This window comes from Camelina sativa, chromosome 11 (assembly GCF_030686135.1).
Source record: "Camelina sativa cultivar CO46 ecotype springtype chromosome 11, ASM3068613v1".
Classification (NCBI taxonomy): Eukaryota; Viridiplantae; Streptophyta; class Magnoliopsida; order Brassicales; family Brassicaceae; genus Camelina; species Camelina sativa.
Window position 1 is genome coordinate 40,648,030 of NC_141890.1, and position 21,819 is coordinate 40,669,848.

A 21,819-nucleotide genomic window follows, 5' to 3' on the forward strand; every position below is an offset into this window, starting at 1 on the left:
TTATAAAGTTTTCTAATGTTTAAAAAAGATATTTACAATGGTATATATAATTATATATATATAGATATATATATTAGTTTGAGTATATTCTTATAAGATTACATGCATAATTCATAAGAGATAATTTTTTTTTTATCATCCATGATAGGAGAAGACAAGTTTTGGCCAACCCATATATAATAATTATTACTTAAATTCTAATAATTATTATATCTACATTTTCAATTTTACGTCTTTATATATTATAAAGATTAACTTTAAAGTTTGTAAATTTTACTATAGTTTTGCAATCATAACTCTGTAATTCATACTAATATACAGTTTAAATTTAATTTTATGACTCTTTAATACTGAACAGTGATTAATTAATAGTAGCACTAGATAATTATATACATTTTCATACTTTTAACACTATATTTAAATTTTAAAACAAATTCACTGATAAATATCAGAGAATATCTCTATAAATTATTCATAAAATATTACATATTGTATAATAATAATATCATTAATCAATTTCAATTTCAACAATATAAGTATTGTTTTTAAATAATTAATTTATATACTTTATTTTTTTGACCATCTAAACTTTGCTTCGCACTATTTATTTTGCACTAATGCATATTAATTTTTTTCTACACATTAAGTATTCTTCCCTATGCTCCGGATGGCTTGGCACATTAGATGCTATGTGACCTGTTTCATGATAGTTGAGATTTACGGCAACCACGCAACATCCACATGACCTTTGCACTGATTAATGTTGTTTCAAACACACATCTATGTTTTTTTTTTTTTTTTCCAAAAGTATAAGTGTCAAAAGGGCCAGCAAAAATTCATTAACAAAGTTATCTCGTCCAAAATACATGAAATTATCTACTTCTCTTGAATGTTATAAAGTTCATTCATATGAAGTGCATTAAGGTTGCATGTTTTTGTGTTATTAGCGCACCTCCAGATAGATTAAGATACACTGATCCTACTATCACACGAGCTTCTAGTTAGTTAATATTAATATTAACCTATTTGTTTTAATTCTAAACATTTTATAAAAAATCTTAAGAGATAAAAAAAATTGATATCACCCACTATAATTCTATAGGAGAAGACAAGTTTTGGCCAATTCGAAATATAATAAATATAAGTTAAATTTTTATAATTATTATATCCATATTTTCATTTTTATGTAACAATGACTAACATAATTAGCACCAGATAATTTATTTTAATAAGTATTTAAATTAACTTTAGTTTTTAAAATAACACTAACAAATATTATAAAATATCATTAATATTATCATTAATCAATTTAAATTTATAAAAAATATTTATGCCCCACAAAAGATATATTTATTGTGTGTTTTACAAGTTTAATCATGTACCGAATACTGTTTTTTCTACCATCTAAAATTGTTTCACACCGCTTGTAAGAAAAACCACACTTAAATCGCATTGCTTTATCCAATCCGCTTTTACTAAACTGCATAGTTTATATCAACTTCATACAATTTGAAATGTCATACTAAAACAGTTATTATAAATGAATCTTTAAATTTATACCATTTATGTTTCAAAGCCGACATATAATAAGATTCATAATTGTAATTCAACATAATTCTATACATAAAATTGCAAGAAAACTTAGTAAAATGGTTTTGGTCTTCTGTGTGGTCTTAGTAAAATGTAAGTAGAAAACACACATCACAATACTTTATGGGCCAGGGTTTTAGAAAAATAAAAACTGCAACTATGTATTGTGAGGCTGCATAATGGTTCCTGCGCTACTAGGTGTTTAGTAGAATAACTGAAATTTATTCAAAGTTTTAGTATTAATACCATATCATTAAGTTCATATCACATTCTAATGTTTTCAATGTTCCAACATATCTGTCATTTTTTTCTTTTTCTTTATTCACCTGACATTGCCAGTCGCAAACAATAAACCTTAGTGAAACACTGCACAAAACTGCAGCAGATGTTGCTCTTAAGACAAAAGACATTCCGGATGGGGAACAAAAACCTCGGGAGAGTTATTTAAGAGAAAGAAAAAAAGAGAGATCTCAATTCTCAAACTCATTTCAGTTTTCATGTAGACACAACCTTCTTCACCACTTTCGTAACCTCTTCCGGAGCCTTCTCTGCTGGTATGTTCACCAGATTACCCTTCTTCGCGTAGTAGTCAATTACCTGCAACAACAACAACAACAACAACAACAACAACAATCAAAATCTCCAATACTCCTCACTCAAGCTCAAATGCTTTAAGGGGAAACTTACCGGTTGTGTCTGCTTATGGAATGCATCTAGCCTTGACCTAAGAACATCCGCATTGTCATCTTTACGTTGAATCAATGGCTCTCCAGTCACCTAACAAGAATCAAGTGGATACAGAGATCAATCGTCACAGATCTGATTTGCTAGTCCAATATTAGGAATGAGATAGTTTCCTTACATCATCAACTCCGGGAACTTTAGGAGGTGCGAATTTAGTATGATAGCTTCTTCCACTTGAAGGGTGAATCCACCTTCCAGTAATTCTTTCTTCCAGAACAGAATCATCAATCGCAAAATTAAGCACCTTATCAATCTGAGCTCCCCTTCTATTAAGCATCTCATCAAGCTACATGATTTCATAAAACAAGGTCAGAAGAACATTAACCAGAGCAGATACACAAAGGACGAAGCACAGAAAAGAATCAGAAACCTTCTGAGCTTGGGTCACGGTCCTAGGGAACCCATCAAGAATGAAACCTTTCTGACATTTAGGTCTGTTCATTGCTTCATCCATGATACCAACAACCAAGTCATCAGAAACAAGCTCTCCCTGGACAAAAAGTTAACGATTCAAAATTAAACACATGAAAGCTTAACAGAGACAAACCAAGTGTTTTTTTTTGTTACCTTGTCCATTGCCTCCTTCGCCTTAACACCAAGAGGGGACTTAGCAGCAACAGCAGCTCGAAGCATGTCACCGGTAGACAAATGGCACAAGCAAAACTCATCCTTTATGACCGGAGACTGTGTACCTTTTCCTGAACCAGGTGGACCTGCCAATGCAAACCATAGATAAGCCTAGAGCACAAACATGTAACAGGTAAATTCACATGCTTTCTTCAACTATGAGGACATCTATCTTAGGGTTAAACAAGAATCTGAGCTAATATCACTATGATCATCAGATCAAGGATTAGCGGTAGCAGTGAAAAATGCAATTTTTTACATACTGAAGCAGATAAAAATCGGAACTTTCACTACACAATTCACAAAGATCACACCACCGAAGTGACAATTGAGTGAAAAATTCAGAGATCGATTTACCGATGAAGACGAGACGTTTGTCAGGCTTAGAAGCACATTTCATACGGCGAAGAAGCTCAGACATGAGATCAACGGTCTGAATGTCTTCCATATCTACAGAAGAAGCCGCGCTACTCGTCGCCATAGTTCGTTCGTTCGTTCCGTCTCTTACAGAGGAATTAGATTTGGTCCGGTGGTGGGTTCTCTTCCCTTTTTGAAGTGCGTGTATAGAGGATTCGATGCTTCCAATGTTTAGTCTCCTCTTTTTACGATAGTACCCTTCACTGTGCCAACAACTACAGCGCCCTGCCCCTCGACCAACCACTGGGGTTGGTGAATGGTGTGATACACCTTACTTTGAAAACGAGTCTTTCTTCTTACATCTATATCGCACATTTTTCATACAATTACATAAAAATCAATACTTTTACCAATAACAAAGGAAACCAATAAGTTAACCAATAACAGAAGAAACCAATAAGCTAAAGGATTCTTGTATAGAAATGATTTCAGACCAAAAAACATTGTCAAGAGCGACCCTCAAATCATCAACAAGACAGAGACTATGGAACACATTTAGATTCCCTTGTCGAGCATGGCTCTAACTCTCATAGGAAGACCATATAACCGAATGAATCCAGCTGCATCCGCTTGGTTGTAAATCTCACTCCCTTCAAACGATGATATGTCCTGTCTATACAGACTAAACGGACTCTGTCGCGCCGTCACATTCACACTCCCTTTGTACAGCTTCAATCTAACCGACCCTGTTGTCTTCTCCGTTATCTTCTCCATGAAGGCGTCCATTGATTCCCTCAGTGGATCAAACCATCTTCCCGCGTAAACCATCTCTGCGTATTTGAGAGCTAACGAGTCTTTAACCTGTATGGTCTCTCTGTCCAAGGTAAGTGATTCTAGTTCTTGGCAAGCTTTGAATAGAACTGTGCCTCCTGGTGTTTCATACACTCCACGAGATTTCATTCCAACTAGACGGTTCTCTACCATGTCAATGCGGCCTATTCCGTGTTTCCCGCCGATTTTGTTAAGTTCGGAGAGAAGTGTCGCTGGAGAGAGAGTCTTCCCGTTGAGTGAGACCGGGATCCCTGATTCTATCCCTATCTCGATGTACTCAGGCTCATCAGGAGCATCTTCAGGGTCTGCACTTATCATGTACATATCTTGCTTTGGCTCATTTGCAGGATCTTCCAATATATCTCCCTTTCAATCAAGAAGATATCGGATTTCAGAAAGCAGGACACAACTTTGTTATGAATTGAAAAATGTAAAAACCTGATTAGTGTTGTTACCTCATGACTGAGGTGCCACAGGTTCCTGTCTCGGCTGTAAATAGATTTCTTTGTCACGGGAACAGGAACGTTATGCTTCTTCGCATACTCGATAGCATCTTCTCTGCCTTGGATTTCCCATTCTCTCCATGGTGCCACAACTTTAAGTTCAGGGTTTAGTGAGAAGAAGGTGAGTTCAAAGCGAACCTGAATTATACATTAAAACCAATATAAGAAGCCTTAACAATATGTAAACGCTTTTAGCACAACATTTCCGCAGTTTACCTGGTCATTGCCTTTGCCAGTACACCCATGTGCAACCGCATCAGCTCCAACTTCTGCTGCTACATCAACCATAGCCTATATCATATAGAAGCTTTGTTATTCATTAAGAACACTAAAGATCTCGGAGGCTTAACTATGAGATTCCATCATCTGCAGGGATTATTTCTCAAAAGTGGTACCTTAGCAATGACAGGACGCGCCATGGAGGTACCAAGCAAGTATTTTCGCTCATAGATGGCACCAGCTCGAAGACAAGGGAATATGTAATCTTTCACAAACTCTTCAGTTAGATCCTTAACGACCAACTGAGAAGCACCACTGGCCTTGGCCTTTTGTTCTAAACCCTCCAACTCTTTTAAGCCCTGCAGATAAAAAAACATTTAGGACAGGTAAAGAAGATACTATACTACAGTACAAGAGAAAAAGGACAAAATTTTCAAGAGTCAAATAATTGGCAGAGTTTGTGAGGTACCTGACCAACATCTGCAGTAAAGCACACAACTTCACAGCCATAATTCTCCCTAAAAACATGGGAAACGCAAAGAGTCCAAAGTAAGCCCACAGATGTTAACGGATATGTAAACATCATGAAACAAAAATCATCGCTCAAAGCATCTAAAAACAGGGAAATCCAGAGCCTAGAGCTAGCTACTGATACAAGGTTTCAGATCTCTATCTTTATTACTTGACTAGTACAACTTACAAACTATAGCAAAGTCTTATAATTTTATTGTAAGTAATTAAGTGTAAGAGGTCCAGAAACAAAAAAAGAAAAGAAAAGAAAAGAAGCATACTTTAGCCAAGGCACAATGACAGAAGTGTCTAAACCTCCACTGTAGGCAAGAACAACTTTCTTGAGTTTCCCACGAAGCCCAACACCCTTTGCATAAGTAGCCACCACACCATTTCCATCACCAGATAGAACAGCTCGAATAGCTACAAATCAAAATAAAACTTCCTGTTACATGTCTTAGTGGCAACTATGTAGATACAAGATAATCTTTTTGATGATTCGAAAGTCACACAGAGAGACAATAATACTAATTTGCTAAAAGTGTTTCTAATAGAGTAGGAACTAAACTCACCTTGATTCTTGCAACTGCGGGAAGCGGTGACTTGATTGCTAACAACGACATTGCGGTTAAGCTGCAGTTACCAAAAATGAGCCATTTTTAACACACAATTTCAGAATTAGCAAAAGAGGAATTTTCAGACGCCATAGGTAAAGAGGGTACGTACCTCTGGAGCTAGTGAAGTGGTTCTCAAGAAAGCTAGATTCTGACATCTTAAGGGACCTGAGGCTGCGATAAACAAATCAAATATTAATTTATCAATCACAAACTGATGGTTTGAAATTCTAGAATGGTATTACACAAAGTCTATAAATCAAGAATAAATGTTTGAGAGCAGAGAGAGAGAGAGAGAGACCATAGGCATAGTGGGGAATACGGAAAGGGAGAGCAGAGGAGGAAGAAGGCTGAGGAAGAAGAGAGGTCACAGTGATTTGAGCCATGAAATTAAATTACTCTTTTGTCTCTTTTCTGAGTGCAAAATGATGTTTAGAGAATGTCACAGACGCACAGTGGTTGGTGGGGTTCTGATGTTGACGTTTTGCCACTAGGGTTTTTGTCCAGACTTGTACAATTGTAGGATATCATTTTCAACCTTTTTTTTTTCCTAAAATCATTTTCAACTTTTCATATATTTACATTTTACTCACAGAAATTCAAAATTACATTTACACATTCCAACTTTGAACCTTCGTTGAAAATTACATTTGAACATTACAAAAAGTTACATTTACAAATTCAAAATATAGCCGGTTATATCTATATTTTAATATTTTGAAATACATTTCACAATCTACTCTTTTAGCTATAATAAATTACAAAGTTAATCTCTAGAAAATTTTACAAAATATAACTAAAATATGGCTATAAAATCACAAATAAAATCAGTTCATAAAATATCTCTATTAATTGATTCCTATTTACCTAAATTAATTTTGGTTTATATTTATATAATCTTTACATTTAACATAGCATTCCTAAAATATATCTACAATAAATTTATGTTTTTCTTCAAAATTAAAATATCTCAATTTTTTCTAAGAAAAATAAAGAAAAAATCTAATATTCTACAAATTTTATTTCAGATTTAAATTAAAATGTCGGCATCAAAATATTATATTTAAGAAAATGAAACTGATTTTTCCTTCTACATTACAAAAAAAAAGTTCATAATTTTGATAATCAAATAAAACATAAGTTGTGTCATTTGGGTTAAATATTTAAAAAATAAATTAATATACCATGGGTTAAAATCCGTTATAAAGTGTGTTATAGTGCAGATTTCCCTTTATTTAATCAGAAAATAAACAAAATTTTAAAATCGTATATAAATGAATGATATTAGTTTAGTGTACATAGTAGTATTAGTATATAATTGAATTTGTATGTGTTTGAAGCAAATATAATATATTATTTTATCTCATAACAACATTATTTTACATGATACCACGATATTGGTTATAAATAGATACTCCACTTATTTTACGATTTCACAACAACTTTTTTTTTTTTCTTTTTGCAAATAAGTCTCTTGTATTTACCAAAATTCATCTATTTTTTAAAACATATATATACCAAAAAAAAGAAAAAAAACTATAAACTATCATCATTTGAAAAAAAACTGGATTTGGCTTACGGAGTATGAGATAAAGCCGGTGCTGTCATAAATTAACGTTAAAATATACGAAGGGATCACAAAAGCGTGCAGCTGCCACGTGACCCCTTGATTCAGATCTTTTGGTGGGTCGCTCCGCTCGTAGTACCCCATCAATCTCTCTCTCTCACACACACTCAAGTCAACATCGGAGCCAGCCAGCCAGCCAGCCAGCGAGAACGATTATGTCATCATCAGGTAACAAAACAGAAAAATCTAACGCCGACGATGTCTCTCTCTTCTCTTCTTCTGATTCGAATCTCTCTGGTCACCTTTTTCCCCTGATTTATTTATTGATATAGGCAGTTCATCACCGCCGCCGAGCTTGTGGCTGGCAGCGAATCCAAGTAAGAGATGGGGGGAGCTCTTCTTCCTCTTCTATACTCCCTTCTGGCTCACTCTCTGTTTAGGCATCGTTGTTCCTTACAAGCTTTACGAGGTCTCTCTTCTTTACTTTGTAATCTTTCTTTGTTTTTTTTTGATAAAGAGATCTGACGATTTTGATTGCTTTGTGTATAGACATTCACGGAGTTGGAGTATCTGCTTCTGGCCTTGGTTTCAGCTGTTCCTGCTTTCCTCATTCCCATGTTACTCATTGGAAAGGTTTCTCAACTTAAACACCTCTGTCACCATTTCACCTTGGACTAGTGTTGATGCTACTTTTGCCAGTGTAGGTTGAAGAAGATACCAGAACAGTGTTATTGTACTTGCTTGATTAAAAATTGCAGAGATCTTATATTTTTAGCTTGACTTCGTTACTTGTTGAGAAATTTTGCTTTCACTCTGAGCGTTGCTTTCACTTGTTTGTCTATGGCCATAACTATCTATCTTGCGTTCCATTGAATGCATACCTCTGTTCCTCTTCACTCAATATATATGCATTTTTTTTCTTCTCAGGCTGACAGAAGTTTATGTTGGAAGGACCGCTATTGGGTTAAGGCAAGCTTTTTTTTTTCTTTTTTCTTTCTCCTATGTGCAATGTAGTTTCATACTCTTTGTGGATTTAAATTTAAGTTTGAGATGATAACTTTTGATTTTTAATTTGGTCAAAGGTTAGTGGTGAGAGTTTTCGTTCTCATGTTTCTCATCTTATAGTTGTATTGATTGGAACTTAATTCCACTACCACAGGCAAATCTCTGGATTATTGTTTTCAGCTATGTGGGAAATTACTTTTGGACGCACTATTTCTTTAAAGTTCTTGGAGCGTCCTATACGTTTCCGTCATGGAAAATGAATAATGTAAGCACAACAATATTAAGTGGATTACTGTGTTCTGTTGAGTATCTTTCTTGTTTCCATGGGCTCATTACAGGGTTTTTACTTTGTGTGTGTGTGTGTGTTGAACAGGTTCCTCACACAACATTCTTCCTAACACATGTTTGCTTCCTCTTTTACCACGTTGCATCCAACATGACTCTTAGAAGGCTACGACATTCCATTGCTGATTTACCAGATTCTCTGAAATGGTGTTTTGAGGCTGCATGGATACTGGCGCTTTCTTATTTCATTGCATACTTGGAGACTATTGCTATTGCAAATGTATGTTTCGATTTCTTCATTTCTATGATAGTTCCTATAAAATTTCAGAAGGTATCTTACTTCGTGCTTTATCAAATGGTATAAATTTCTTTTGTAATCTGTTTTTTTTTTTTTTTGGCTTACTTGTTAATTTGCTTAAAGGCTACGTTACTTTCTAGAATCTTGTTTGGAAGCAAAACTTCACAATAACCGTTCATATGTTTTGTTTGTTTGAACGTGTGCAGTTTCCTTATTACGAGTTCGTGGACCGAAGTGCCATGTACAGAGTTGGATGTTTGTTCTATGCCATTTACTTCCTTGTGAGCTTCCCAATGTTCTTCAGGTAAAGAACAGCCTCAAGCCATAGTTTTCTTGATTATGAGTTTTCTGATCTAATAGAAGCGGTGAATCTTTTCAGCATCATGACTGTTGCATATTTAAACTGAGGCATTAATTGATTGCATTATCTAGAGGGTGTTATAAAGGAATTAGTGACTTTTATGGAGAACCATGACCCTCCAGGTCTTTCTTAAGTGCCTTGAGAAATTTTTTGAACCATTTTGCCATCTCTGTGATATGTTTGCATCTCTCGACTTCTTGGCCTTTCATGATCTTTAATGTTATATATTGCCTTCCTAAGTTTCATCATTTTTCTTTCTTATATGTCTTTATGTTTTCCTATGCATCATATTAATTGGTTGGGGTTTGCAGGATGGATGAGAAATCAAGTAACGAATGGGATTTATCCCGAGTGGCTGTTGATGCTTTGGGTGCTGCTATGTTGGTAACAATCATTCTTGATTTATGGCGTCTCGTCTTGGGACCTATAGTTCCCTTACCAGAGGGACAAAAATGCCTAGAGTCTGGATTACCATGGTTCTCCAGTTAACAATTGAAAGATGGGCTGCTTCCACCAATTCAGGGAATAGCATTGGACTGAAAAGAGAAACCTACGCAAGAGTGTCCGTGAACACTCAACGGAATCGGCAAGCACTTATTTCGATTTTGGACATGTTTCTGAGGTTTTTCTTCTCCCAGATGACTGCTGTGTTGTTATTTTTCAGTTTCTCCTTATGGACTTGGCAATGAAATCTTTCAAGTTATCATTTACAGAACAGAATGAAAACTTTTTGCTGTGGAACTGAAATCGATGTATTGGTTTGTCCTCTTAAGTTTGATAAAACGTAAAGGTCACAACACCATTTGAATGAACCAAAACTTCACATTAAATGGTTAAATCTCATCACATGAAGTATCTAAGGGCTTTCATACTTCTGAAACCTACTTCCTCATATCGTTTTTTCCATTGTTGAAGTACCCTTATGGTCACTGACTCATATGGGACACTGGTACATACCTGCTACATAATCAAAACGTTAATCTCTTTTGACCGTCTGGTTTTTGGTTTCAATAGAACCCATCATCATTCCAGGATCAACATTACCTGGTCCTGTGCGTATCTGAAGCCATCAATGATTCCTTGAACAATTACATGTTCTCTGCTCTTTCTCTGTAGACCGTTCTCAGTTTAATAATGGGAGATAGAACAAGACTGCTCTCTGTTTTTATAATCTTTACATCTAAGAACAAATCTGGGAGGAATCCGTAAATGTCCAAAGACTCATTGCAAATCACATGAAAACTTTCAAATATAATAAAAGTCTTAAAATGATATAATAAAAGATCAAAGTCTCATTCCAATCAGATAACCCTGTTTCAAGATACAACTTTCAAATATAAAAACAAAAAGTAAAAATAAAATTCACTGAATCAGCATCATACTGATACTAACTCAGATTTATTGTAGTTTTAATGAAACAAAGCTAGAAAAACAAAACAGGGTTTTCTTGAGAAAATTGATCTCTTGCATCTAAAGCTTCTCCTCTTTGTCGCATTCCAATTCAAGCTTCACTTTTGAATTTTCCCCATCATTTGCAACATTGCTCGAACTCCCCACACCATCATCAACTTCCTCCTTTGGTTTCTTGACCACAGTCTCCAGTTTTCTCATCATTCCAAGCTTCTTTTTTGCTTCGCCCCCATCAGCCTCCTCCTTTGGTTTCTTGAAAGCCACATTCTCCAATCCTCTCATCTCCTCCTTAGTGACAACATTGAGAAGCTCTGGTGTCAAATGTGCAGGATCAAGTTCCAAGAAACCTACAGGAACATTCTCACCATCTTCACTTGTAAGAAAATGAGAATCCACCTGATGGGATAGCCTAAACAGTTCACACTTTGGGATTGTCCACTGATATGGATGGCGACGAAACACAACTTTGTATCCAGGGACTTTGAATAGCGGCACAACCGGTACACCTACTCCTTCCTCGAAATCATGAAGCACTTCAACTAATTGATACTTGTTCACAACTTCTTCAGGAGTTGAACTGTTCCAAGATGGTGACCAGTTTGTATAGAGAGCCCAAACATCACCTTTCTTCGGATAGATGTGCACAAACCCGTTGGCACCTTTTTCCCACTTGACTCTATGTGAGAATGAGTCGAAAAAATCGCAGTATTCTTGCTTACCGATTGAGAAGCTTCCAGTGGTCTTGTAAAAACCTGATTCAATCCACTTCATTGGACCTAGTTCCTCATTATTCTTGCTATACAGCAAAGAATAACACATCTTGAACGGTTCTTGAGTGACAAGACCATGGACCATTGCATACAAACGAGGCATTCCCTTATCATCATAAACTGCCCATACCTGGTTTCCTTCTCGAAACGAAGCTTTGGTTCGGTCATTGTCAAAGTTGTGGAAATCAGTATCTGGAACAATCACAAACACTGCATCAGGTTCCTCCTTTTTAACCACAACATTAGTGTTCTTGCTTTCACACTTTACTCCTTCCGCTGCTATGCAGTTCTTGGAGCCTTGAGGTATGTTTGTTGCTGCAGAAGCAGAAGCAGAAGCAACATTGTTTTGTTGAGAAGCAGAAACTAACCTTTCAAGAGTCTGTTCGATCAAACTCTTACCCTTTTCAATCATATCTCTGAGCCCTGCGTCTTCACTGATTCTTCTGAACTGAGGAACATTTGTTAGTAGAGGTCCCTTTCGTTTGTTATCTCCTCCACTAGCTCTCCTTAACTGGTTCACAGGACCAGAAACTCTCGGTGGAGGTTGTTCAAACCTAGCTTCAACTGTTTCTTGACCAACTCTGTTTACTTGATCAAAAGTTCTTTGAGATGTCAAGACAGGTTCAGGCACTGCTGACAGAACCACCGGATTGTTAGTGAAGCTCGGAACCTGACTCGTTACCGCTCTCCTGAGCTGCTGCTGATCGTAAGTCCATGGAGTAACACGATTCATCGATGGTCCAGGACACTCAAAAGCATCAAATGGCTTGCAACAATGAACAGACATCACCCTGCGATCTTTGCATCTACCTGGATACTCATACTTCATGTTACAAGAGCGGCATAATGTCCAGAAAGTGCTATTATCCACGGAATTAGAAAACGCCTCCGAGGCTCTTCTCAGATTCTGAAGTTGTAGCTGTTCTTGACGCCTCATGTCATAAACTTGCTTGCTCTCTTCATTGCACAGATGATTCCAGGAACCAGTCAGAAACATATTGGCTTCATCCACGCTACAAACAGTGTTGTCACAGTCATCAAGGATGATGTCCAGAGATAGCTTCTGGTAACGTTGCTGGATTGTTTCAAGATCCGCGGTCGGGTCAACCGATAACACAGCATACCAGTCAATTTCACCGTTGATTTGCTTGGCGAGACCCATGTGCACGTCAAGAACCGCATTTAGACGGAGAAGACCACAGAGTGAAGGGTTAAGCCTATGTGCCCTGACAGCAAACTCTTTGGCTCCACAGAGATCACCGGCTCTGTACATCTCCACAGCAATCGCTTTCGCTCTTCTAGCTTCTTCTCGAATGTTTTCACCAATTCTTCTGTCCATTTGCAACATTTTCTTCGTCAAAGTAGTGCCACAAGATCCTACAAGATAGAGAGATTGATCAGCAAATGAAACAACCCTAAAATTTGAAACAGAGTAAAGTGGGATAGCTTTTGCCCCAAGCACACATGTGGAAAAAGATATTTGAATAAATGGTTTTTGCGCCAACTTTAAAGTTCATTAAATATCAAACTTGTTCAAAGAAATAAGTAATATGGAATCACGCAAAACCATTTATCAACACGAAGGAGAAAAGTGTAAAACAAGACAAATCGAAATCAAAATCAAAGTACACAAGTTGCTAATAAGAACAAAACCAAGTGAGAACAAAGAAAAAGAAGACTAATGCAACGTAACGTAGGTAATGAAGATAATGATACCTTTGCGTTGCGATTGAAGAAGAACAGTTTCAGACTTTGTGAGTGCTTTGGTTTGGTCAGATTACTTCTTTTTGTATTCAAGGTGAAAGTAAAACAACCTCAAAACCATAGAACGATGAACATATATATAGGGCAATGGTTTGGTGCATGTGACTTTTTATGGTTTCACCATGTTTTGCATTGCCAGTAATGTACTATTTACCTAAATTCACTACTTTTTCAGTCAAAGTTTTAATTTCAAATCATTTCCACATTGATTGATTGTGTAAATAAATCTGTATATTTAGGTATGCTATCTATTTCACTCATCTTTCTTTCAAGAATACAATACTTTGAAGTTTGAACAAAGACTATTTTTTTTTAAAAAATGGTAATGATGTATTGCTTTGGAATATGTTTCTCTTTTGAAGAATTACTAGGTCAAGAGACGCGCCTGCTATGGCGCGTGTTCTTTTGAAGTTACTAGATTAAGACACGTGCGTGTTCTTTTTAAAGTTACTATGTCAACAGACGCCGCGTGTATATTTTTGAAAGATATTTTCTTTAGTTATTAATATCAGTGATTGATAAAAATTTAAAAGGTTTCTAGAATTTAGTTCCTATCAGTTTAATTTTTAATAATTTATATATACTGATTTACTATTCAACTATATATATATATACACACTAATAAATACTATGTTATATATTACTTCTACAAAATAAATGTATTGTATTATTACTACATATTTAGGGTATGTGTCCCATGCTAAGTATAATTTTGTGTTTGTGTTTTAGTACTCAACTTTTAGATATTGTTTTCCCTTTTTATTTTATATTAATTCTACCAATAGCTAATTGAATTAGACATTTTCTTATAAGACCTTATAAGACCATAAGAGTTAATTTGTATGAGATATATTAATTTGGTTCGGTACTTGAAACATTTACCAGAAAAATAAACGTAGTATTTTAAACTTATAGGAGTGAACACTTCCTAAAATAGAACCGCCTCTAGCAATCCTCATGTACTACGGACGTTTTACTCGGTTCACAACTTCATATTATACTTTTAGCCTCTTATCTATTTCACCATGTGCTATTTGTAAACTTCATATTCCACGGTGGAATTTCCACCCAATCTATAAATTTCTCTCCAGTTAAACAAATTTAATTAATTCCTTAAATTATGATTTAAAATCGTTAAGTTAACATTTTTGCGATTAGACTAACCTCGAATGTAAATTGTTGACTTGAACCCAAATCTTAAAAACAATGGTTTTAAAACCGGACCGGAAAGTGAACCGAAAATCTTTTGGATCACTAGGTCAACCGGTCGGACCGGTTGAACCACGAGTCAATTAGTTTATAGTTATTTTTTATATTTTATGATTATAAAATACACTTTCTATAAATATACAGTAAAACTTCTATAAATTAATAATGTTGGGACCAAGATATTTTATTAATTTATAGTGATATTAATTTATATATAAATTAATAATTATTATTTTATAATGTAAATTAATAATTATTAATTTATAGATATATTTTTAATTGTTTATTTTTTAAAAAATTATGAATTGAGACAATTTTAGCAAAATAAGATTAGAATTTCGGATATTGTAGTTTTTATGGTATTGGAATTGAATTTGAAATATTTAGAAAAAATTATTGAAAATAAGTTACAAATACTATAGACAAATTCACTTATACACATGACATACATAAACTCAAATTTATGAATAAGAATATCAATTGTCGTATTTTAATACCCTATCAAACTATCAAAATGTAAATGATGCATATTTAGAAATTGAAAACATTAAAACATTTTAGCTATTTTTATGAAATGTTATAGAATATTTTATATCATTATAGTTTGAAGATACAACATAACAATTTTAATATAAATATGAGGTTTAGGAGAACACACTTTATTATATCAGTATATTTTTTCCCACATATTATATATATATGTAAATTTACATGATTATTAACTTATGATATTATTGGGACTACATTTTACATAGGGATTTCAAAAAAATATTCTCTGATTATCTTATCGAATTTTGTTATTTTTTACATTGACCCGACTTGGGACTAACAAAATTTATTAATTTATAGTGTTTATTAATTTATAGAGGTTTTACTGTATGTACAAGACACACATAATTAAGTACTAAATAACTAAAATTAAAATTTTAAATGATGAGATAAAATAACTAAGTGATTCTTTTATAAATATAACAACATTTATTTTTAATTTGGTTTGAGTTTGAACTGTGATAAAAATTAAATGTTTTAATTTGAGATCGACCCACCGCTGGTTCAACCACCGGTTGGACCCGCCGGTTCAACCACCAGTTTTGGTGTTTTCTGGGTTTTAGAAGTAACCCGAACCGGAATGTCCACCGGATCATGGTTGGACCGGTCCGATCCCGGTTTAAAAACATTGCTTAAAAACTTAATTGCAACCCTTTCTTTGACATAGAGGTTTTGAGGAAATCAAAACCATAATAGATTTGGGGGTAAATTACTCTAATCGTGAAACCGTACCATAAATAGAATTTTAAGTCGTAGTTAAAAAAATCAATTCAATTTGGTTAAAAGTTTATGTATAGCTAATACATGGTGAATTGGGCAGATGATAAAAGTACATGGTTGAATACATATAGCATAGAGGGCTTGCTTCATACAGCCCTCCAAAATAGAGTTTAGTTTTAACTTTTTAAAAGAACAAATTGAACAAAGATTGTGAAAGCTTTATAGAGTGGAAATAAAGAAAATAACAAATGTTAAATAAATCACATCAAAGACTAGGAGAGACTACAATTGTCAATTTCTTGATGAGATGTAGTTTTTTCTGTTGTTCTTCTTTGGAAAATATCCCGAAAGAGAAGGGAACGCAACATACCAAAGCAAAGGTGGAAGAAGCAGTACTAGAACATGCAAAGCCACAGGTATAAAGTTGGAACTGAAAGCTTCAACACTCTTTCAATAGCATATAGAAGATCTCCTTTTAAAGGATGATTTGAGTTTCTGACAATAGGCTTTATATACTGCAAGAGAAGTACAAAGGAAGGTGAATTCAAGTGGTGACAACGCAGTGATGATGATTATCAATTTATCAGTAAGAAAAATAAATAAAGCAAGATGTTGAAAACACACACTTGTTGTATTATAAATCCCATGAATCTGGTGCATATGACCATTTTTGCAAATTGACGAGCCTTGTGTATACATGGAGAACGTGGATTGCTTGGCTGGGAAAAAGCAAAGACGCGAGGTTTGGGACAAACTCTTGAAAGTGTAAGAATGTTTGATGCTCTTATAGCAGAAGACGCATCTCATTAAACATGTTCCATCTGTGTTCATTATGGATCGAACTGATTCACCATTCTTTGTCCGAAGACACAATCGCTTTCAACTTGTCTACTGAAACGCTTACTTTGTAGACAATAACGCTTCTTTCTTCGACTTTCTTTTCTTTCTTGTTTTTTCTCAGTTTTTCTTACCTATTATTAATTCGTTTAGATTTACCCACCAAGTTAACTTAAGAACTATGCATCTCTTAATGCTCCCGTTCTCACTCCAAGCCGCTAAACGTCAAATCCCACGACAGACCTTCTAAAATGGGTTCATTTTCCTACATCGAGCGCATTTCTGTCTTTTTTACACATGCCAAAAGTTCTTTTATGGCACTCTGCCACTTTCTGAAAAGGTTTAGCAAATGTGACATTCAAGCTAAGATTTTGAGACAAAGTGGTATTTTTGGCTAAATTCCCTTACTACTATCTACTTATATTCAGGTACCTGTTCGAGTTCAAGTTCGGGTCAAATTTGGGATCAGATTTTCGGGTTTTGAGATTTAAAACATGTTCAGATATTTTAAAATTTCAAGTTCAAAGATAGGATTGAGTCTTTCGGATCGGGTGGGTCCTCGAGTTTGGATACTTTGCCCATGCCCATGCCCATGCCCAACTGATACTATTAAAAGAAAATGCCAAGAGACCTTTTCGAAAGAATGGCGATGGCACCTTAATAACAAATTTCAGTATTTCACAAGTCTTCCCTTACACCTTGGAGGGACAAATTCTAGACAAAAATAGCGGTTTCTTTGATGGGTTATAAAAGAAGTTAGGGGCCTCAGAGATTCTATAAAGATTTTTCGAGATCCACCTACCATACAAAGCCTCACTTTTTGAAGCGACTTGCTCCATGTCCAATTACCACACAGAGAGCCACAAGAGGAGGATTCAACCATAGTACCAATGTTGATTTGCTTCAACTTCCACATGATGAGTGCTACTCAACCTTTTTGAAGATTTCTTAATTCTTAGCATCCAATAATTTGTTAACATCACACAAAAAGGATCCTTGATTATTAATCGTCATGATATTGATGACAATGAACACAACAATCAACCACTAGTGCAAACCCCACAAGACATAACATTCAAGTCTAAAAGAGTTTTGCCTACTGCCCCCATACAGCCATGTTAAACTTCCTCACTAGGCCACACATAATCCCCATTATTAATAATTGAAATTTTCTAATCTCGTTTGTATGTAACATACACACTTTACTATGAAACTTAAGTAGTAAGTACAGACACTCAAGTTACAACAAGAAAGTAATATTACCAATCAACTATCTAACAACAGTTTGTGCTCTATAATCTCAAAACCAACTGTGACAAACCAACAGAGCAAAGACCATTTGTAACAAGAGCACAGTCATTATATAAAACCCATGGTCATAACATGATAAGTATTAAGACATGTACATAAGAATTTTGACACAGTCTATAAAAGGGTCTAAGTCCGACTTTCACATATATAACTTAAACCCCTGACTTATAAATTACCTGGCCACTGTCATCTTTCAAACAGACAAGACTGTCCTTCCAGCTAGAGAGTCGTCGTCATCATCCAGCAAGAGAACTTAACTTTTCCTTTTTGGGTGGTGAATAACCAGTTGCGTTCCTTCAAATAGGTCTGGTAAGTAACTCTCCAGGTCATCTGGTGTGTATTTTATGTACTTTCCAGCATGCCTACCACCTTCTAGTTGACTCTTATTCCTTCCAAAGAAAGCCCGGTAAGCCGGAATTACTTTCTCTGATATAGATATCCTCAATTCTTCACGAAGTTGAGGATCCGGGACCTTCCAAGCCGTTTGAAGCCTGTATAACTCTTCAAAACTGGCATTAAAACCTCTGAATCTCTCCTTTAACGCCATCTTGGACGAATTGTTGCTTCTTTGCCCATAACTCGGGCTACCGCTTGAGCTTCCACCCATGCTTTCGTCCCTCAAAGCAGATAGCACCCTGCTCCAGGAAGCCCTGAGGTAACCGGTAGCATATTGACGTATCTGCCCTCTTCGCTTTCTAACCCAATCATCACCCAAGAGATTACCCAGCTCAGAATCCTTCACCTTCTGAACTATGTAATAAATGTTATTCATCATGAACACATATTGTAGCCCACCATCTTCATACAACTTTGATTTCTCTTCCAGATTTGACTCTAAGGACGTAATCAACCTCAATATTCGTTTCGCAAGAGGAGACATCTCCTCTGTACTATCATCCCCAGATAAGCCATCTAACACATCATTCTCCAGAAGAGAATTAAGGGTAACCGCATAATCCACAATCAGTTTCATGTAATTCATCACATAACGTATCATCGGATGAACCTCACCATTTGTCGTCGGTCTCTTAGATGTCTCATTCCGAACATTATTCTCAAACTCAACAAAAGTCCCCCTCGCAGCATCACCCAGTGCTTCCAACACCCCCTTGGTCTCGTTACACACGAAACAGTCAGTGACCATCACCTCTAACGTCTGCAACACATTAGCCAGCGCGTCATACATATCCAGAATCCTAAACAGCTTCTCTGATGATCTTCTACCAATCGCCACAGCCTCTCCAAAATTCAACAACTGCATCACACAACTTTTAGTCGTCTCGTTAAAGCAGACCTCTTTACTCGACTCGGAACCGCTAAAGATCTCATCACATATCTTCTTCTCACCAGCCAGAAGAACCCTAACAGTGATCTTCACAGCTTGAATCCACTTCTTCATCTTCTCATCCATAGACTTCCAATCAATCTTCTGAACTTCTTCTATACTCAGCTTCTCAACACCGAGAATCATCAAACATTCATCCAAAGCATCACGCCTCACCGTGCTATAAACCTGAACACACTCCATCTCATAACCAGCACGAATCATCCGCTCCGCAATCTCCTTCAAATCTTCAACAGCAGTCGGATTAATCAAATCAACCCAAAGATCACACCCAATACTCCCTCCCCTCTCATGAAACAACCTCCTCCTACTCCCACTCCCACTCCCACTACCATCTCCATCAGCAACCAATCCAAAATTCTCAAAATCCTCAACCACATCACCATCAGCAAACGACAGAGAAACACGTCGCATCGAGCCATAGAGCCGCTCCGCATCTAAAGGAACAGTGTTACGAATCAAAATCCGTCTAAATTCATCTTCAAGCTGAGACATAGCCATCTGCAAAGCACTATCAGCTCTATCTACCATATCGGCCTTATTCTTCGACGAAAGATCCTCAAGCAAAGAGATAACCTCATCAACAGCTGAGAGAAACTCCGTAGCTTCCTCAGGAGATTCATCGAACGAAAGAGAAAACGAGGAGGAACGATAGTTACCAGAAGACGAAGACGAGTGACGAGAAGAATCGTTACCGCCGTCCCAACGATGAATAACCGATTCCGCAGCTTCTAAACGCGCCGTGAGAGCGTCGTTTTGATCCTCCTCCTGGTTCGTCATCGCAGTTTTGATATTCGATAAACGGTTATCAAAGCTGGAGAAGATAAGTAACATATCTTCACGAACCTCTTTAGGTGTGTTGAGGCTATTCACGATCTGTTGCGCCGTGGCGAGAACACGGTCTTCAGCTCCACCAACACCACCACCTCCACCACCGGCTCCGGCGTTGATACTAGCCGCCGTGGTTGTTGTTGCGGCCATGAATTAGAGAAATCGGAAAAGGAGAAAACAAAATTGAGAGGGGGGGGACTGAATCAAGAAGATGAGGACATGGATCGTGTTGTGGGATTTAGGGGATCAAACTTGTGGGAGATTGAATTGAAGAAATGGAGTATAACTTCTTTTTTTTCCTAGGGTTTGAGTGGAACAAAGACAGCGAAATGGAAGACAAAGGTGACTTTTTTTTTTTGGTCTTTCCAATGAAAAAAAAAGAGAGTCAAAAACGTCTTCGTTGACCGAAATGTTTTTTTTTTTTTTTTTTGGTACCGGCTAATTCCGGTTTACTCCTCTTGGTATCTACCGGTTTACTCCTTTATTTATTTTTATTTTTTATGCAAGGTAAATTAACTAATTCTGTACATGTGTTTCAACTTAATTTCTATTTATTATTTGGAGTGATTTTGGATTAGGCTAATTCCAATTGTATCCAAGGTGTTTTAGACTGTTTCAAGTTTCACTACCAAGAAGATTTGTTTTTTGTTCGTTCACTATGAAATTTTTATTTTAGACGGCTTCAAATTATATTTAATTGATATTTTTCTAAAATATTGGTTTGTTTCTCATATAATAACTTTTTTATTTCTGTTAAGTTGTTATATAGAAAACTCATTACTTTAAAAAAATATATCATCCAGTAAACAAATCACATAAAATAATCTGATTATACGAGAACATACATTTGGTTTGATTTATTTTAATGTTTACAGCTTAGAATATCACCATGACAATTCATTCATGAAAAAACTAATAATGTTAAGAAAATACTATGTTTCCTTGAAGTCAAGATCATAGTGAGAATTCTGTCTTCCTGAATGTAACGTTCCAACCACCACCTTTTAGTGGATCACATGTCCAATCCCAGTTCATGGGCCCACCTTTTTTAATGGATCTCACGTTTTCTCACTAGGCCTATGAGCCCATCAATATTCGACAGCCGGTTTGCTATGTCACAGAGGTTTTAAAGACTTGTTATCATCTCTACAAATCACCACATGATCTTTTCCTGTGTTTTGTCCTCACTCGCACAGTTTCGATAGTCACTTCCCGAAAAGTCACTCATCCTGAGACTACTCCAGCTCACGCACGCTTAACTCTGGAGTTCTCTCAGGCCCCTTGACCGAAAAGATAAGTGCACTTTGGTGACATAGGTGGCCAAATCAATTCTTTTAAACCTCTCTGCAAGTCTCTGAAACCGGGGTGTCACAATTCACCCCTACTAACAGATTGCAAGGTTTTTGAATGATTAAACTCGCTGTTGTCTCCTTTCAAACAGATTCCACGGCTGCGGAAATAATGTATACAAATAGGACGATGATCCTTCCCCATAATTACCGAGGATAGTTTTGATTTCAAGATTATTTTTTTTTTGGTGGAGAGCGAGAGAGACGCGGAAA

At 36.0% G+C, this 21,819-nt stretch overlaps 5 protein-coding genes across 5 annotated transcripts; 1 reads left to right on the forward strand and 4 right to left on the reverse strand.

Moving 5' to 3' along the window:
* Nucleotides 1–1,810: 1,810 nt before the first annotated feature.
* Nucleotides 1,811–3,673, reverse strand: LOC104725550 (adenylate kinase 3). The gene is made up of 6 exons (XM_010444218.3): nt 3,319–3,673; nt 2,902–3,047; nt 2,705–2,824; nt 2,453–2,620; nt 2,278–2,367; nt 1,811–2,187 (listed from the first exon to the last, which is right to left on the reverse strand). The coding sequence occupies exons 1-6, from the start codon at nt 3,440–3,442 to the stop codon at nt 2,086–2,088; spliced, it is 750 nt and encodes a 249-aa protein (XP_010442520.1). The 5' UTR covers nt 3,443–3,673; the 3' UTR covers nt 1,811–2,085.
* A 31-nt stretch (nt 3,674–3,704) lies between these two features.
* On the reverse strand, nt 3,705–6,487 carry LOC104725551 (argininosuccinate synthase, chloroplastic). The gene is made up of 9 exons (XM_010444219.3): nt 6,297–6,487; nt 6,108–6,169; nt 5,954–6,014; nt 5,663–5,804; nt 5,341–5,389; nt 5,048–5,230; nt 4,869–4,943; nt 4,605–4,790; nt 3,705–4,515 (listed from the first exon to the last, which is right to left on the reverse strand). The coding sequence occupies exons 1-9, from the start codon at nt 6,379–6,381 to the stop codon at nt 3,874–3,876; spliced, it is 1,485 nt and encodes a 494-aa protein (XP_010442521.2). The 5' UTR covers nt 6,382–6,487; the 3' UTR covers nt 3,705–3,873.
* Nucleotides 6,488–7,535: 1,048 nt separating this feature from the next.
* Nucleotides 7,536–10,258, forward strand: LOC104725553 (cycloeucalenol cycloisomerase). Its single transcript, XM_010444221.3, has 8 exons — nt 7,536–7,790; nt 7,895–8,031; nt 8,112–8,195; nt 8,490–8,531; nt 8,722–8,832; nt 8,941–9,132; nt 9,357–9,454; nt 9,823–10,258. Exons 1-8 carry the CDS (start codon nt 7,778–7,780, stop codon nt 9,998–10,000), a joined length of 855 nt encoding a protein of 284 aa, XP_010442523.1. The 5' UTR covers nt 7,536–7,777; the 3' UTR covers nt 10,001–10,258.
* Nucleotides 10,259–10,780: 522 nt separating this feature from the next.
* On the reverse strand, nt 10,781–13,579 carry LOC104728767 (uncharacterized). The gene is made up of 2 exons (XM_087476475.1): nt 13,408–13,579; nt 10,781–13,068 (listed from the first exon to the last, which is right to left on the reverse strand). Exon 2 carries the CDS (start codon nt 13,037–13,039, stop codon nt 10,982–10,984), a length of 2,058 nt encoding a protein of 685 aa, XP_087332601.1. The 5' UTR covers nt 13,040–13,068; nt 13,408–13,579; the 3' UTR covers nt 10,781–10,981.
* Nucleotides 13,580–18,108: 4,529 nt separating this feature from the next.
* Nucleotides 18,109–20,646, reverse strand: LOC104725554 (exocyst complex component EXO70B1). Its single transcript, XM_010444222.3, has one exon. The coding sequence runs from the start codon at nt 20,405–20,407 to the stop codon at nt 18,335–18,337; it is 2,073 nt and encodes a 690-aa protein (XP_010442524.2). The 5' UTR covers nt 20,408–20,646; the 3' UTR covers nt 18,109–18,334.
* Nucleotides 20,647–21,819: the final 1,173 nt, after the last annotated feature.